Source organism: Sphaerodactylus townsendi, linkage group LG11 (genome assembly GCF_021028975.2).
Source record: "Sphaerodactylus townsendi isolate TG3544 linkage group LG11, MPM_Stown_v2.3, whole genome shotgun sequence".
In the NCBI taxonomy this organism is placed as follows: domain Eukaryota; kingdom Metazoa; phylum Chordata; class Lepidosauria; order Squamata; family Sphaerodactylidae; genus Sphaerodactylus; species Sphaerodactylus townsendi.
This window is the reverse complement of record NC_059435.1, coordinates 23,835,183-23,853,983: the sequence shown is the minus strand read 5'-3', so window position 1 is coordinate 23,853,983 and position 18,801 is coordinate 23,835,183. Positions and strand designations below refer to the sequence as shown.

The window sequence follows — 18,801 nt, the reverse complement described above, 5'->3', positions numbered from 1 at the left end:
CTGTTGAAATGCTGCTGATGTGATCTTCCCGATTCACCACAGTCAATTATTCTCTCTTGGGAGAGCTGAAGTTGTATAATTGATGCAGGTCACTGACAGTTTCTCCAAATGTACAAAAGAAATACATTAAGGAACAATAATAGCATGGAGTTTTATTTACTTTTGCCGTCATTTGAAAGGACCATTTAGTTTCTACAATTTATGTAGGATATAAATTTTCCTTGTTTTCAAACCGCATTCCTTTCTGTGACCTGCTCATGCCTCTTGTTTTCTAGTGAGACTTGAAAAAAACCTAAGCCTCCGTGTTGGATAGCTGTAGAATACTCTCTCCTCCATTTGAAATGTATTTCCAAGTTTTGTATTCATAGTGGAAACAAGGCACAAGAGAAGCTATTTCCTGAACACGCTAGATATAAATATTTCATGATTTTTTTTAAAAAAAATCTGAGTGAAGCGCATGTAGGGAATTTAAACCATAACTGGGTCTACTTAAAAGAACAAATAACAGGGTTCAATTTCTTACAAGCTTCCTTACATGCATCTGGCTATCAAGACTGGTGCCATTATAAACATCTTTTGTAGAATGCATTCCTCATTCTGATATAAGAGAGCTTCATAGAGTCACTTAAGGCCGGGAGCATCAGTGGGCCCATATGATACATATCTGAGTATAATAAATAAACACATTCACATTGCTGAACACAGCATACTAGAAATAAACCAATATGAACCCTGTTGCATGGGTTGATAATATTGCGAAAGTAAGGGGAAATAAACTGAAAATGCTTTTTGCACAGCAGTCACGAATGTATTCAAATTAAACTCTGCTGAGAATACTGGCTCCTCTACAGGAATGTAAATTGGTGGTTCTCCTCAGTGTATTTGAGGCAGGCACAATCCCCTCCTCCTTAATTTGGGGCCAGTTTTTCTAGTAGCAATGTTTCATCGAACCCGTTGACACGGTACTGGAGACAAAAGCCACTCTTTCATGATGTCTGGCTTGCCTTGTAAGATAACAGTGTTTTTGTTTGTGGGGTTGGGATGCAGAAATGTATGAAGGCATGTGGAAGAAGAAGGTTTTGTACCCCACTTTTCTTTACTTCAAGGAATCTCATTGCAATCACAATGCCTTCTCCCCACAAGGAGGACCTTGTGAGGAAGGTGGGACTGAGAGAGTTCTGAGAGAACTATGACTGGCCCAAGGTCACCATGCAGACTCTCACCTAAAAGAATTAAGACTGGATTGCTGATAGATAGCTTGCTGTCAGCCACTTGAGGTCAAAGTGGGCATTAAGAACATATGAAAAGCTCAGCTGGATCAGATCAGTGGCCCATCTGGTCCAGCGTCTTCACTCACACAGTGGCCAACTAGTTCCTCTGGAGGTCCAACAACAGGGCATAGAGGCTGAGGCCTTCCCCTGATATTGCTGTCTGACATTGGGATTCAGGGGTTGACTGCTTCTGAACATGGAGCTCCTTTGAGGATAAAGTGGGTATTGTAGGTAGCCCTACAGACTTAGTCACTTCCTGTCACCTCTTGTCAGAGTGTACAGCTTTTTGAAGTACTTTGCTCATTCAATGTATAATAATCTCCCTATCCTCCAGCCATCTTAAAAACTACCATCAGTCTTTATCCACTGATGACCTGGATCCAGGTGTGAACATTCACTTTCTTGTGTGGTCTGTTCTCTTTAGGCCTGCGCACACCGTTGGAAAAATGTCTACTATGAGACAGAGTACATCCTTCCGCATGGCTTCTGCAATGTCATTCCACCCAATCTAGGATCCTATGGTAGAAAGCTAATCCCATGCTATGAAGGTAAGACAGTATCTTTCTTTCCCCTTCTCTCTTTTGTGTACTGTTTATTACTTCTGTCTTACAAACCCTATGGAACTGAGATAAACCCTGCAGGGCTCTGGTCTCATTAGATAGAAAGCTCTGGCTTGGGTTGAGTATTTTGGGCTAGGAGCCACCAGTGAGTTTTTACTTGCCGAACACAGTGTTCTCTGGGGGACATACTAGGAGAGGCAGTCTCACAGGGTACAATAGTCAGGGGCCTTTTAGGGCTCTGAAGACTGATACCAGAACCTTGAACCTGGTTTTGTATTCCTCCTGCAGCCAATGCAGATGACAGAGGACCAGTTGGATATGCGTTGTCCACAGTGTTCCTATGAGGACCTGTGCAGTTGCATTCTGAACCAGCTGAGGTTTACAGATAGGTCTGAAGACTAGCCTTGCATTGAGTAGAGTAGTCTAATCTGGAGGTGACTGTTTCATGGATCACTGTGGTTTGGTCACCTCTGGATTCGACTACTCTAATTCACTAAATGAAGAGCTACCCTTGAGACCTATCTGGAAACTTCAGCTGGTTCAGAGACAGCTGCACAGGTCTTCACAGGGGCACCATGGACAGTTCATATCCAGCTGGTCCTCTATCATCTGCATTGGCTCCAGGAGGAGTACCAAACCAGGTAGGGTGTCAGCGGCTTAGCCTGGTGTAGATCAAAAAACACCAGTCTAGCTCCATGTGTGATCTGTGCCTCCATTTTAGGGGAGGTGTCCAGACAGACTCCTGACAGTCTACATAGACATCAGTTGCACACATTTAAGAACATATAAGAACTGGCATCCCAAACCCAAATCCTCCTGACCCAGCCCCAGGACCTCCATCTTTGATGGATTTAGTGTATATCAAATCTGCTTCATCCAACTCCCTACAGCCTCCAGTCAACTGGCCAATGTATCAGGTGCAGCATCTGGCTGGCTGCTCATCAATACATTCAGCTGGATGTCATCAGCATATTGGTTCAAGGGGCAAGTCATTGGTTTCATGGCCACCAGAATGAACTGCCACTAGCCCAAGGTCACCCAGCAGGAAAGTAGGAGTGCAGAAACAAATCTGGTTCACCAGCTAAGAGTCCACCGCTCATGTGAAGGAGTGGGGAATCAAACCCGGTTCTCCTAATTAAAGTCCATATTTTCTTAACTACTACACTATGCTAGCTCTTAATATGTATGCAATCTATTGAAATTTTAACAAGCAGTAACCACACTGAGGGATCCCAATGGACTAATGGCAGAGTTGGAACCAAAAATTGAGAATTGGATTGCTAACCATAACTGCCTCAACCACGTGCCTGGCGGGACAGCACTATCTTACAGGCCCTGTGGAACTGCATAAGATCCCACAGAACCCTGGTCTCCTCAGACAGAGCATCCTACCTGGCTGGGGCCAGGGCAGAAAAAGTCTTGGCCCTGGTTGAAGTTAGATAGATTTCCTTTGGACTGGGAATGGCATTCATTGAACGAAGTGATCTTTGTGGGAAGTACCAGGAGAAATGGTCCTGTAAGTATGCTGGTCCCAGACCACTTAGGACCTTGTTCATTAGTTCAAGAACTTTGAATCTGATTTGGTTCTCACCCAAGCCAGTGCAGCTGGTGGAGCACAGGTTGTATAGCAACATGTTCACTGATGATGCCATATGCATAACTAGCTATAATTTGAATTTGATGAGCTCTGGGTGAGCATATCTGGTTTTTGCAACAAGTCTGACAGGTAGCCTATGCTCAATTAGAGCATGACTTATCCGAGCCCACCCAGGTGTGTTTTTTAGCTGCCTGGGGATGCAAACTTGTCTTTCTCACATTTCAGAAAGGCCCCCTGGGCTCTGATTTTTCCTTTTTGCCATAAAGTAGGAGCAGAATCTAACTGTATGCCAAATGTTGTTTTAAGTGGGTTCCAAATGTTGGCATCTTTTCTTTGCTCCAACACAATATTTCAAGATGTGAAACTCTTCAGTCAAGAAGGGAGGATGGCTTCCTCTGTGGGCTAATGCAGTTGAAGAAATATTCTGGATGCCATCTTGCATAGATTCCTGATGGTTTCTTTCTTTTTCTTACAGAAGTATTTGCCCCCCTCCCTTTCACTTGAAAAGTTATGAGGCTGAGATGGGGCAATATGCTGTGAACAGTATTTCCCTAGTCTTTTCATTTTCAGTTCCAATGACAGCTTGTCTTGCTACAGACACTGGAAAAAATATTCCATGCCTTTATGAATTATGGATCAGCTCAAGACTAGAATTCAATGAAAAGGTGGATTCGTTATGTCAACGAGTGACATGTGTTGGATTAAGTGTGGATGAGGCTTTTTCTTTCTGATGATGCTAACCATCATGGTTCTTGGGTTTCTTCCCAAACCAGAATGCATTCAAGACAGCAGTAAGGAACTAGAGGGTGCCTGGAGCAAAACTAGCAAAACATTCAGTTAAATAGGATTTTGCTGTTGTTGGCAGAAAGTTTGTTTATCCCTCCCCATGCGCCTACTGGTTAGGTTTTTTTAAACTGCAAAACCAAATTTTGGGGCAAAACAGCAACTACATGTATCTGGAGATTACAACTGTTTGTACTTTGGATCATTTTTAAAAAAGTGCCTGCAGACTTAACAGCTATTTGGGGGAGAATTGTCTGATATTGGTTCCATGTTTGGGCCTGGAACTCTTGCTCATCTGCAATAAAAAGAAAGGAAGCCATAAAATCCTCCCCCTCTGAATGCTATATTGCTTTGCTTTATACCGTCTGTTGGCCAGCTGAGCCTTGAGGGGCTAAGAAGTGTCACAGATATCATAAAGTATTTGTTCATATTGCGTCTGGGCATGGGCAGCTCCTGGATCAGGCAATTGCTTATGTGTTTGGTGCAGGCTTAGTACACAAGGAGTCTTGTGAACAAAGGAACAGTTTCCCCTACCATGCCCTGGACAGGATACCAGCCAACAATTGTTACAAAAATAGAAAAATGCAGACCCAAGATCTATGATGCTGCCAGTGGAAAACTGGCAGTTTTGACTCATCCACTGGAATGAAAATGGAAGACTCTCAGGTCTCATGTCTCTTTCTGGTCACATAACATTGCTGCATGGGGTGACTGAGTTTTTGCATCGGTTGAACTCGGTAACTTTCTGCTTTAAATGAAGTTAATGGGCTCTGTCTTCTTAAAGAGATGGCTACACTCCATCACTCTGAAGAAGCCATGATTTAAATTGACTGGGATCCTCCCTTCCTATAATAACCCTCTTTAATGAAACCTCCAGAAAGAAATAATGAAGTGCTTGGCTGGGTGACTGCGGCCAAAGAACAGGATGGAAATCAAACTTGGGACAGATGTCAGCACAGGGAGGCAGTTGCTGACGAAACAGTGATTTTCCTTTTCTGGATTTGAAATAGTTGGATTTGTACGTATTAATTGCTGTGATTTAAAGGTCTTCTACGACTAACACAATTTGGATAAATTTCATGGACTGTGTTCCAAAGGGGTAGCTGTTTTAGTGCATTGTTGCACAGGAGCCATGCAGCACAAAATGTATTTCAGGTCAAGAATTTTTGAGTCATAGCTCATATCCACAAACGCATAAAATGTATAACCATTGAACTTGATTTTATATGCAATAGGCACAGGGTGGGAGTGGGGATGTTAGAAAGAGAGGCCAGTGTAAAACAAGATCCAAGCAAGCCATTCATAAACAGTGAATCTGGGACACTCGTAACTGGCCATGTAGCAGTAAGAGTGTGATCTGCTATCACACGTGACTGCGGATTAAGCAGGAGTCGTGCGGTCAATAGTGAAATTTGGACTCTGTTCCTGCAGCATAGCAAAATGCTTAAAGCAAAGATGGTGGCCAAGACTGAGGAAGGTAGAGTAACAAGGGGAGTTCTGGTTTGCTGGCCACAGCTGGATTTTATGGATTTGTTACATTTTTATCCTATCCTTCCTCCAAGGAGCTCAGTGCAATGTACATAGGATCTCGTGTGGTTGTAGTGGTTAAGAGCAATGGACTCTAATCTGAAGAACTGGGTTTGATTCCCCACTCCTCCACATGAGTGGCAGATTCTTATCTTGTGAAATGAATTTGTTTCCCTGTGACCTTGGGCTAGTTACAGTTCAAAACTCTCAGCCCCACCTGCCTCACAAGGTATCTGCTGTAGGGAAAGGTGTTTGTAGGACGCCTTGAGTCTCCTTACTGGAGAGAAAGGCGGGGTATGAATCCAAACTCCTCCTTCTCTCCCTTCCTCATTTTTGCCTCACAAGAACCATGTGAGGTTTCCTTTGGCTCAAGGTTTATACATTGAAAATGCTGGGGGGAAGAATTAGGACTAATAAAAGGAAACACTTCTTCACGCAACGTGTGATTGGTGTTTGGAATATGCTGCCACAGGAGGTGGTGATGGCCACTAACCTGGATAGCTTTAAAAAGGGCTTGGACAGATTTATGGAGGAGAAGTCGATCTTTGCCTACCAATCTTGATCCTCTTTGATATGAGATTGCAAATGCCTTAGCAGACCAGGTGCTCGGGAGCAGCAGCTGCAGAAGGCCATTGCTTTCACATCCTGCACGTGAGCTCCCAAAGGCACCTGGTGGGCCACTGCGAGTAGCAGAGTGCTGGACTAGATGGACTCTGGTCTGATCCAGCTGGCTTGTTCTTATGTCCTTATGTTCTTAAGGTTGCCAAGTGAGCTTCCATGGCGGAGTGGGGATTTGAACCTGGTTCTCCTAAATCCTACTCAAACACTTTGGCTCATTCCGCACATGCAGAATAATGCACTTTCAAACTGCTTTCAGTGCTCTTTAAAGCTGTGCGGAATAGCAAAATCCACTTGCAAACAGTTGTGAAAGTGGTTTGAAAACGCATTATTTTGCATGTGTGGAAGGGGCCTTAGCTACATTACACTGGCTCCCCTTCATGAGAAGATAAGAAAAGCCATGCAAGAGCTGAACTAGTACGTCTGCCGAGATCTTTTTCAGCAGTGTAAATTTTAAATGAAGAAGAAATGTTACTGATAAGACAAGAGACATTACATTCCCAGTGTATCCCGCATTCCAAATGTGATTAATTTGTTCTTCTGAAGTCACTACTGCTTATTGCTGTCTGTGTTAGCTCACAGATGCTGCAGGACATCTTTGTTGAGACAGAGCTGAAAAAAAGATGAGCTGGGGAATTTGGAGCGAGTTAGGGCATTATAGCCATTTACACAGCTACACCACAGACTCCATTCGAAATGCCTCGGCAAGTGTCTGAGTTTCTTTAAGCTTCCCAGAAAAATGGATGCCTGGGACAGAATACCACATACTTTAGTCCCCCCCCCTCCCCCTGCCACCATGCTTGAGATTGTTTACTGAATTTTTTTATCTGCTCTTGCAGAGCTCGCATGTATAAAAAGCTTGTTGTTTGACTTTGTTAAAACATGCTGGAGGCCCAAGTTTATTTGCCCCCCCCCCCCCGGTATAATTTCATAATTGCCCAATGATTTGCTTTTTCATTGTTGTAGGATCATTAAACTTCTACAGTCTGTATAGCAATACTCTTAATACACAAAATGCTTCCGTTGATCCTTCTGCTGGTTTCTCAGAATGACTTTGGAGATGAGTTGAATAAGATGGCCAGGAAACACAAGATTAATGTGGGGAATACTTTCTAAAGTCCTGTTGACTAATCCAGAATGGATCAGTGGAGGCAGGGAAAGGATGCACAAGACACTCCATTTCCTGTTCCCCTTAAATTATCTTTTTGTACAGAGATTTTTTTGTTACTTATTATTTATTATCAAGGCAGTTACCAAATAAATGCTACATTGAGCACAGTGTGCTGCCTGTATTTAATCATGTCTTTCCTTTAGACCTCTCCCAAGTATGGACAGGGGTGGCATGCAAGGGAGGGGAGGGAAGGGGACCCGGATCTGGACATGCCCACCCACCCTTCTTCTATGATAATCTGCATAGTCCAGACAAGTTTCAGCATTTCTGTGGATGGGCTTCACAGACCTACCTGTGAAGTAATAGCTCCTCCTTCCCAGCTTCTCTTGGTAAATCTTTTGAGCTGTTCTTTCACTCAGTTGGCAGAATAACATTAAGAATTTTAATCCCTTATCCCCTGCGTCGGCAACCCTGTCTGTAGTCACCCATCAAGACATTGATTATTGACTTGCCTAGCTTTCCTAACATAAAAATTTCATGTAACCACAGACCATTCCCTATTCACAGTATGATTTATAATTGTCAGTTTTGCAGACCTTTAGTAAGAAAGTCTGTCTTCAGTGAAATGAGGATTTTCTTCTATTTGATTTATAGTATATGCAGGATTTTATCCAAGACATTGTTATATTTGTTTAAGGTGGAAATAACTGTTGTCCAGTCACCACTATTTTTTTTTAAACGGAGAGTTTCTGTGGTGAGACTAGGAATTATTAAGTTCTTGTGGTCTGTCAAACTATGAGGAATATATTTGGTTCCAAAGAGACGAGGTCCAAAGTAATTCTATGAACATTCCATGTAATTTAGCACTGGGTAGGTGGTTGTCTGTTTCCGAGTGTTACCAGGCTACATAGTGGGTGTTTTCAGAAACAGAAGTACATTGTGTTTTCCTGAAATCTCAGTTATCCTTAGGAACATGTTGCAAGAAACAGGAAGTGGGAATGTTTTGCAATGATACACTGATTTCTTTGCCAAAGAAGTTCATAAGCTGTTTAGGCAAGTCATTCAGCAGTAAAACTCTGAACCAGATTGGAGCCTGAAGCACACTTCACATTTAAACTGGTTTCTACTGATTTAACTGTGATAAGTTTGCCTGAATAACTATGGCATTATAGATTTGTGAATCATAAAAATTTATTTGAGATTACATGGCTAGTTCCTTCACAGAAGTACCATTCCAATAGTTTAATGGTTTTTCATAACAGTATTTGGACAGGTTTGAAATTTGTTTCAAATTTGCATTGTAAGTATTCCATAGGCTTCTGAATTTCTTTCCAAGGCAAATGGAAGTGACACAACAAAGTAATTCATGTAAAAACATGTGCGTTACCAACTATGGTTCCTCATAGCCCTTGGGATGACTGATTGTTGTGATCTATTTATTTTTCCAAGAATCCATTCCTTGGATATCCTGCAGCTTCCCATTTTCTTGAATACATTGAGAGTTTTGCACTACATAATGTCTCTACACAGTAGGGATGTGAGCCACTGTGTTTTGATTGGAGTGGTGGACTAGAACTGGGGAAAGCTCCACTTGCCACAAAACCTACTGGGCAACCTTTGGTTAATCATTCTCTCCCAACCTAACTTACTTCCCAGATTTCTTGTGAGAATAAGATGGAGGAGGGAGGATCCATCTGTATTGTTTTGCACTCCTTGGAGAAACAGCAGAACAACAATTCATGAAATAAATGACACCCTGACCTGGATAGCTCCAGGCTAGCCTGATCTTGTAAGATGTCAGAAGTTGAACAGGGTCAGCACTGGTTAGTACTCGGATGGGAGACCTCCCAGGAATAGCAGGATTGAGACATGGAAGCAAGCAATGGCAAACCACCTCTGAACGTCTCTTGCCTTGAAAACCTCACCAGGGGTCGCCATAAGACAGCGGTGAATTGATTGCAATAAGTAAATAAATAAATGAAAAACAAATAAAGGTAGGTAAAATTGGTGTGGCTTTGCTTGCAGGTGCAGGAATGGACAACATGAGGATGCAAAGTTGCATTCAGAGCTGCCAAGTCAAAATGCTTTTGAATGTGGGACTGGGTATGCAGTCCTCTGACTAGAGTACCCTGCCTCTGCTATTGTCATCTCCCAGGAATTCCCCTTGTCTCTGCTGATGCTTTGCAGATGGCAGTCTGTTGCTGCTGTTGTCCGTGCAGCTATTTCCACGTACACAACACTACAGAACGAACATGATCAAAACTGCGTAGTAGGCCATTGCCCCAATTAGATTACAGTTTAAATTTACACAGTAGGGAAGGGAGACTGATGAGGAAAACTAGGAGAGGTGTAATTGTGAGCAGATACAGGTTAAGTGGACAGCTTTATTTTGTTTGTGGAGGATTTGGAGAGTAGCCTGTCAATATATGATTGGCACTTTAATATCTTTTAACAGTTTGCTACACTCATTCAGCTTTATTATTCTGTGCTCTTCTACTGTCCTTCTACTCTACCGAGCCGTATTCACTGTCTGATTTAGCCAGTGAGGAATTGTGTCTGTGTATTATGTTGCTGCTATTCTTCCTCTGCTCAGCTTTGACAATGCTTGTGGCTACGGAGCCTGGATTTCTGAGGTCCTTTAAATTCCAGAGATTTCTCAGCTCAGACTCTGCTATATGCCTCTGGCAGCTCAGCATGTCATAGCTCAGGCAGAATGAAATGAACCTGTGTAACTGTGAAACACACATCTCTGGCAAGGTCTGATACTGACTGTGTTTTTTCCCACTCTTTCATTCTTTTTCTGCTTAGAATATAAGAAGAAATATGGGGAGGAGCATGGGTCGTGTCAGGCCGGCATAGCAGGTTTCTTTACAGAGGTAGGTAACATAGCTTTGGTGCAAAGTTCTTTTTGCAGAAGAGTTTCCAGCTGTGAATGCAGGAGGGCAATACTTTTAACCTTTTACTTTCCACACAAAAATCCCCAACATTGATACTGGCATTGTGCTGCAATTTGGCATACAGTGCTAGACAAGAATTTTGTTTCTCTTTAGTACATTCATTGTAACTTCGTATGCCCCAGCTACTTATTTTACTTATTATCTTTGCATCCCACTTGTTAAAATAGCACATAATGTTTGCAAAATGCAACAGATTCCATCAATAAATAACACCCCCCTCCATTTCAGTTTTAAAATTAAAAATAAAGAAGAAATGTACTTGGAAAGAGCATAAGGGAATGAATTGGACCCCCCCCCCCCTGATTTTTGACATACTGACCTCACAAGCAAAACAAAACTCAGAAACAAAATCTAAACAAGGACAAGAAGATCCCACACATGGAGAATGTATTAGTTCTTCTCATTTGAGGGAGGGAAGCAGTAGAAGGAACTTTGAGTTAAGCCTGTGTCAGCCATAGGTTGGTATCTTCTCTGGCTTACCTTGTCCTTCTGACTCTGTGATCCAGAGCCTTACGTGGTACCTGTGGTAGGGAAATGGTAAGTCCCAGGAGCTAGTATAGTACCTATTTTCTTAACATGGTTGAACTCTTGTGAAAATTTCCTTGCATCCTCTCCAGGTCCTCTTGTGATCCTGTCAGTCAGAGATGTGATGCAAGTTCTGTGCTCTAGACTCCCAACTCAGCGTAGAGGCTAGAGTATCAAACTAGGATCTGGTAGGCCTAGACTCAGGTTTGAATCTCACCTTGGGCGAGCTACTCATTTGACCTAATCAACGTCAGAGGATTATTATGAAGATAAGATGGAGGATATCTGAAAAATGCAAGCCTCTTTGAGGTCCCCACTGGGGAGAAAAGTGGAGTATAAATGAAGGCAGTAAACTCAAAGCATATATCTGAGCAACAGGATTCCAGGGATACCTGGAGAAGACAGGAGAAAAATGTACTTTGTAGTCAGTCCTTGAGTCTAGGTAACAGCATCTGTGGTGGGCAAGCTCCCATCCACCCATGTCCTGTGCTTGAGCATTGAAGCAGCAGGAAAAAATGGAGGGGATGGTATCACAGCCTCTGATGCAACTTGCTAGGAATTTCTCCAGTCCATATGGTCTTTACCACAGAGTTTGGGTGAATTCCCAGATGAAGCACATCTCTGTGTATATGTGTATGTGTGATACTGCTTTCAGGTGATCACCTGGAAGTGATGTCATAGCATCTGTGACATTTTTCTCCCCACCTTGTGTCTCCAAAAGGTACCAGGATATAGTGTATGGAAGTGTGGGAGATATCACCTTTAAAATAATGTACAAAATTGAATTTTGTGCAACCCACTCTCATTTGGACTTCCAGAATAGAACATCACCACAGATACCTGTCTTCATTATTTCTGCACCTCCTGTCCATTGACAGGACTGATTCCTCAAGAACCATCAGTGATGTTAACTGGCCACCTGGCACTGTCTTCAAGATTAAAAGAGACTACATATCTGCACCTGTCAGCTCTTGCTGAGTCTGTCTGGGTGGCTGGCAGTATGACATCTTCCTACTCCTGGGGGCATCACAAGGGTTTACAGGTGTACATGCGGAGAGCTGCAGTTAATTCCAACATCCTAATGGATTGTACCTGCATGATGCACATCTGCAACAACATGTTTTCTGCATTACCATTTTATGCTGTACACTGAAAGTATCTACTTTAGTATTTTAATTCATGGAGAAGCCCTAAGAGAACCAGTGTTGGTTTATAATGAAGTTTTACTGAATAATGGAGTGTGTTTTCCTAACGTACCTCATTGGTTTTATTACCAGCTTTTTTGCTCCAGTGCTAAATTTAATTGAAGTCTGCTGCTTAAGTGACTTCATATTCTTGGGAACAGATTCTTGAGTGAAGAAACATGCTAACGGCATAATTTATGAATGGCATGGGCTCCTCCCTCTTATGCACTTTTCCAGGCAATAGCCATAATTTATTGACATGTGCTCCAATTGCAAATGACGCTGCATATATTCGTCCTTTGGGAATAAGCAGAGGGGTGTGCATCTTGCATTTTTCTTCCACAATCGCACTGTGCAGGTTTGGATTAAAAGCTCTCCATCTTGAGAAATCCCAACTTTTATGTTCTGAAAAAAAGTTTCAAGTACCACTCTTGTTCCACATCATCATCTGCCATGGGTAATGGATGGGATACAATATAGTTTGTCTATGCCACAGGTTTCATTACCACACAGGACTAGTGTACAACACATGGGATTGCTGATTTGGGCGGCAACCCCATGTGTTGTGTAATGTCTAGTTCTGCCTTAGGTGAAAGTCTAAAAGAATACTTTTCAAGGAATCATTAAGTTGGGGGTCAAAGGATTTAATTGTTCTGGTTCATGTAAGCAACACTTGAACAACAATGTGCTAAAAAGATTCAGTGGGCTCATTCCAGGTTAATCTGGGTGGCAACATTTGTGATAATGTTTTTGATCATAGGAGCCTTTGTCGGCAGCAGCTGTTTCCTGACGCGTCTGCAATATCAAGGCTGTTTCTTTTCCCATGCTCCAAACTCCCCGTGCCTGCTCCTCATTCAAAAGATGGCTTTGAACTTTGAGTACTCTAGCCCCAGAGTTCAGCCATTTTAGTATGAGCAGGAAATGTAGATAAATGAGTTGTGGGTCAAACAGGCAAGCATCTAATGTACATATTTCTAATGTTTTCTGTTGAGAGACTGGTGGAGGTAGGTAGGTTACTTGTTTATCAAAATGTCTTTCGGCTCTGCTTTCTTTAGTAACATATTTGCTCAGAGCCGCCAACAGTCTTTTCAAAACACATCAGTAAAAAATTTAAATAGAAAAGGGCAACAGGCGAGCACTGAAACTTCCTTTTCTGTCTCTTCCTCCCATACCGCCCCCTCTTTTGTTTTTGTTTGGTGCTTCTAACACCATAGCACCTTCAGGTTTAGCCCCAACCCACTGTTAAAATTTGCTGGGGGGGCATAATCGGGGATGGTCAATTACGTTTTTAGGAGGGTTTTTAAAATAGTGTTATGATTTTTTAATGATTGTTCTATAATGTTTTGTTATTGTACCCTGCCCAGGGACTTTGGTGCTGGGCGTGAAATAAATGCAGAGATAAATAAAAATAAAACACCCCTCGTAAATTAGAACAGAGAACAAAACAGGCCAGCACTAAAACAAAACTCCCCAGTTAACTAACGCTGAAAATAAAATGGCAAAGCAGATCAGAAAAAAGCAAATTAATCCAAAGGTATGAAAAAATAAGTCTTTGCCACGCACCTTAATCCCAGTGACAAATGTTCCAGGCCTAGTTCACAAAGAGTATTTAAGAGTTATAGTGCTAGCTGTGTCTCTGAGCACCATCCACTGTGTCTCACGTGGCAGGGGAACCAAGAGAAGGCTTGATGATAGATATGTGGGAGCAGGATGGCCTTTAGATACCCCAAAGCCAGATTTAGACTGTCTAACTCGCAGGAGTAACACGTGTTTTCTGCATTCTGAGAGAAGAGGTTGTAAGAAGCACTTGCAGCCTCTTTATAACCTACTCCAGTCTTGTGCCCGTTGGTCCTTTTAAATGAGGTCACATACTGGGGCTGTCTGTCTCTGAGGGTCATTTAGCAAACCACATCCCTCAGACCCAGCCCTGTGCAGGGTGCAGCGAGAACAGTATTCTTGTGCCCCAGTTTGTGATCTTTGTGCGCCATCGCACACTTCCACCTCAGGTGTATGTTAGAGGGTTCCAGAAGTCCTGCTGTAAGTGTGTGATTGTTGTAAACCTTTGCCCCAAATTGACTACATGCTATGAAGAGGGGACAGATTGGTCTGATAGGATGTGATTTATCACAGAAGAACCCATTTGATATAGGATAAAACATATAAAATCTGATCCAGCTTTAAATTAACCGTTGGTGGTGGTGGTGGTGGTGGTGAATGGAACAATCCTCTTTTTTCACAACATTGTTTTCCTCAACATACTGCATGTGTTCAGATTATCATGCTATTTTACTTCAAACCTTTCATTTTTGGGCTGAGGATCAAGTTGAGTCCAACTCTTATTTGTTTCACTCTGTAATATCGAATGGAATGTTAGTGTGATGACCCTCTTGTTTTTGGTAGGAGCTGGTTGTTATGGGAGCCCCTGGGTCTTACTACTGGACAGGAACCATCAAAGTTCTGAACCTCACTGACAATACTTATTTTAAATTGAATGATGATGCTGTGATCGCCAAACGGTATACCTACTTAGGTGAGTAATGTAGATGTTTCAAATTTTAATAATATGTGTCTTCACATAGTTTTTCATGGAGGGAAAACTGACATAGATCTGATATATATGGAGACTCTGGGATTGTGTGACATCTTTTGACCTAGTGGTTCTCAAACTATACTGTGTGGAGACTAGGATTCTGCAGAAGCTTATGAGGGGCCCAGCAATGAAGTCAATTATGGCGTATCACTCATTTACCACTATTGATCTTCCCTAGAGAGCCGGTGTGGGGTAGTGGTTCAAGTGGGCGAGGACTCTAACTTCATTCTCTTTTTAAAGTTGGAGGTCTGAAAACTACTGTCTAACCTATAGGTCGGGATTTTGAATTCTTAGGTTCTGTTCTCAGCCAAGCTTACTGATAATTGTGTAGTATTGTTATATTTGGGTCTCAAAGCATAGCTAACTTACATACTTAAGTGCTACTGGTTTCTTCTTCTATATTTTAGGAATTACTGCTAGTTTTACTGTGTGTTTACATGTGTGTGATGTAAATCTCTATCCGGAAAATATCAGCATATGTGAAATTCAAATTGTCTGATATGGGCTGCTTAGTTGTAATTTTTGTCATTGGTTGATCACAAAGTGTTTGGGAGGTGAATTCTTTAATGGTTTTGGTCAAGAATCTTTTACTGATGATATACTGTTCATAAGAGAATGTGTCAAGATAAGATAACATCACTGCTCATTACCAACGTGGAATTACAGTGCATCAGATTTCATAAGAGAAATTCTGTATGTGTAATGGCTTCTGCTTGATCCCTGGTGGCTACTTGTTCTGATTATGAAAACAATGATAGACCTTCACTTACCTGATTTGTTTGGCATGTTAAGCCAAGGCAATGCTTTTAAAAATCTGAAGCTGACCTCTTAGATTCTTTAGCCTTTCAGTCCTGTATTTTTTTTTAAAAAGACCACTTAGAGAAATTCACAGGAGAATAGTTAAGTGGGAGGTGGGCATATAAATATTGGAGATGAAGAAATTTTGCATGAGGAGCCCTGAAATATAGTGTTTAGCTTTGATAAAAGACCTGTAATTCACAATGTATATGTGTGAGGGGCCTCAAAGAAGGGGTGGGGTTGAGCCTTTTCTATTTTCTTCTGATATAATATATCATGTTTAGTGTAGCAAACAGGAGAAATTATTGATACCCCTCTTTCAGATGAATCTGTTTCCTTTCTTTAATGCATACTTTAGTTCTTGAGTCTAACTCAATCAGATTGCTTGTTTAAAGTATTTACTTTTATCTCTTTCCTTCCCTTAGCCTATAGCCTGTTTTCTTCAATAAAATTGGTGTAGCAACTCCAACTGAGAGAGTGCTGTTCATTTTGGTGTATATGGAGACTGTAGCTTACAGATGTAAAAGATGGATCTTATTCTTGCTATGTGTTCTTCTTTGTTTTTTCCCCCTTGTGCATCTGGACTCCTTAACTGTTTTCTTCTCAAGCTCCTTTCTTGAGTTCAGATTTGGTTCTCATTGATCTCAAGATTTTCACCCAGATCTTCACCATCTTTTTAGGGAAAACTGTTAATTGCTTATTGTAATTTTCAGTCTTCAATTGAATGCTGACCACTTCCTAGTATTCTGGGTTTTTTTGCCTGATGCTAGTACATTTACACTCTAGGAGGAGGAAAGAAAAATCTTGCCATCATCCAGATGGCTGACCTGCTGCTGTAACCAGTTTCCTTTTTTGAATTTGTCTCTTTTCTCCTTCTGACCCCTCCCTGATCCTCTATCCTGCTACACCCTGTTCAGGATACGCTGTGACAGCAGGTCACTTCTCTCAGCTGACAGGCACAGACATCGTAGGAGGAGCTCCCCAGGATGGAGGCATTGGAAAGGTGCGGTTCTTAATGAAACTTTGGTGCCCTCATTCATGTGGCAACGATAGACCTATTGTCTGTCTTCCTGGAAATGCTGATGAACAGAAGGTGTGGGGCTTCAATCTAATTTCACCAGAGCCCCTGAAGGGGATTTATTGGCAGGGCCATCTTAACAGCATTATAGGCCCCCAGGCAAAGCAGTACATTGGGGCCCCTAGCTACACAACCACTCACAGGAATAAAACGGTAAATGGTTGATAAAATTAAACATATTTATTGGTACTCTCAACAAGGTCAGTGTTTAAACATTGAAACATGCTCTACAGCAAAGATTAATCAGCATAACCATTTGAAGAACATAACATGAGCTTTGAAAAATACAAACATTTCAACATAGAAATGATACTCAATTGGTAAACATACTGTCTAGTGAGTTAAAGTGACATTAACATATATGCTTTTCTGTTATGTAGTGCATGAAATACATACACATACATGCACATGTGGCTGCAGAGGTGACCATGATATTAAATCAGAGGCCAATGTCCACTTCTTATCATAAAAATTAACATCAATATTGTTCATTATCTTAAGTAAAACAAATGCTAAATATGCATTTTCCAATAACAAATATTTATAGTTTAGTATAGCGTTTATTTGTTTATCGATGGCAAGTCACAACATACACAGATTAGTTTGGGGGCCCTATGCTCATGGGGTCCCTGAGCAACTGCCCAGCATACTCATGCATTAAGATGACCCTTATTATCATGTGTGGTTTTTGCAATACTTTTTAAAATGAGCAAAGCACTTGCTGTGATATTTTTCTTATTTGGCTTCACAGCAGTCGTATACAAGATTGCAAAGCTGCCTAATACTGCCTGCTTTCAGACGTATTTAAACCACAGTTCATTGAACAAACCCTGATTAGTCTGCCAGATGTACAGAGCACACCACCTTAGGTATCTCAGCTTGCTCCTTGCGTCCTTTCCTGCCTCGCCCCAGATGTTATTTATACTCTCTTCCATTGCCAGGCAGAGTTAGTGTGAACCACAGTTAACAAGCCATGGGTTAGAAACATAGCATGAAAATACCACAGAATGGAAAAATAGTGTTTCGATATATTTTATAAATTTTAGTTTGGTGTGATGTCTGAATGCAGGAAATCCTGTTTCACTGCCCCTCTCATCACACAGAGGGATGTGCACACCATCAGAGAGCTTTGCTGTTTTAGTTGTATTCAGCTTTAGATGGCACCTTCTATGGACCTCTGTCCTTCCTGACTTCTGTCTACTATCAGTAAGCTCCCTTCCCTTCTAGTGATAATTTACCAGGCAGGAATAAGCTCCAAAGACTGCATACTCTTTCGAAAGAGAAGGAGGGCAGTGCGGTAAAAGGACTATGTTTTCTCAGACTCGAACACTTCAGGAACTCAAGGAAGCAGAGACAACTGGAAGGAGTTCAGTGATCCTTAGTCAAAGTGATGAGGTGATCTGGCTTGCCCTGTGCTTTGCTGTGTCTAGGAAAGGACATGCAACACAGGAATTGTGTTTAATAAGCCCATAACTTTATTGACAGAATTGCACTGTAGCCCAACAAACCTGTGACACATTGCAGCACTGTGGGGATTGGAAGAGGCTAGAAGCTGTCAAACATTTATTAGATTTTAGCTGCCTGGTCAAAGGGACTGAAATGTCAGTATTTCACTTGTGTTTTCCAGTGACCTATCACTTGGTCTGGTGAGTTGTGCCTCCCAAAAGGTGGCCACGTTCCTTGACCCTCTGTACCCTAGGGATCTGGAACAATCCTTTCTGGGCCATGTTGATCCCATCCCACCTTACTCTTAACAATATACCTTAAGGCAGGGGTCTCCAAACTTTTCAGCTCAAGGGCCACATTGTATATTTTACAAATGTCACTGGGCCAAATTTTCAATTACAGGTTCAGCCTGGCTGGGTCCAGTTTTATACTGCTGACTCCGCCTCCAAAGCTCCACTTCTGAAGTCACGTGTACTTTGAAGGCATAGCCAGCAGTATAAAGCTGGACCCAGCCAGGCTGAGTCCACAGTTCAGTGCTCTGCCTCTGAAGTCTGCAGGCTCTGCCTCTAAAGTCCACATGGCCTTGGAGTTTAAAGCTGGACTTGAGTAGGCCAAGTCCAGTGTTGAATGGGTTTCTCTCTACTGCCAATTGCATTGTGTCAGAGATAGGAAAGAAGGAGAGAAAGGCAGGGAGGAGGGGAAGCAACTGTAGGCCAGATTAAATCATTTGGCCGGCTGATATGGCCTGCAGGCCAT

At 42.0% G+C, this 18,801-nt stretch overlaps 1 protein-coding gene across 2 annotated transcripts in view; it reads left to right on the top strand.

Annotated features, from left to right (window-relative positions):
- ITGA9 (integrin subunit alpha 9) overlaps positions 1-18,801 on the top strand; it is a 246,500-nt gene that overhangs the window by 27,525 nt on the left and 200,174 nt on the right. For both annotated transcript variants that reach the window (XM_048511594.1, XM_048511595.1), the window contains exons 4-7: positions 1,696-1,819; positions 10,276-10,343; positions 14,534-14,663; positions 16,439-16,524. In XM_048511594.1, the coding sequence (XP_048367551.1) occupies positions 1,696-1,819; positions 10,276-10,343; positions 14,534-14,663; positions 16,439-16,524 (408 nt within the window). The remainder of the gene's footprint in view (positions 1-1,695; positions 1,820-10,275; positions 10,344-14,533; positions 14,664-16,438; positions 16,525-18,801) is intronic.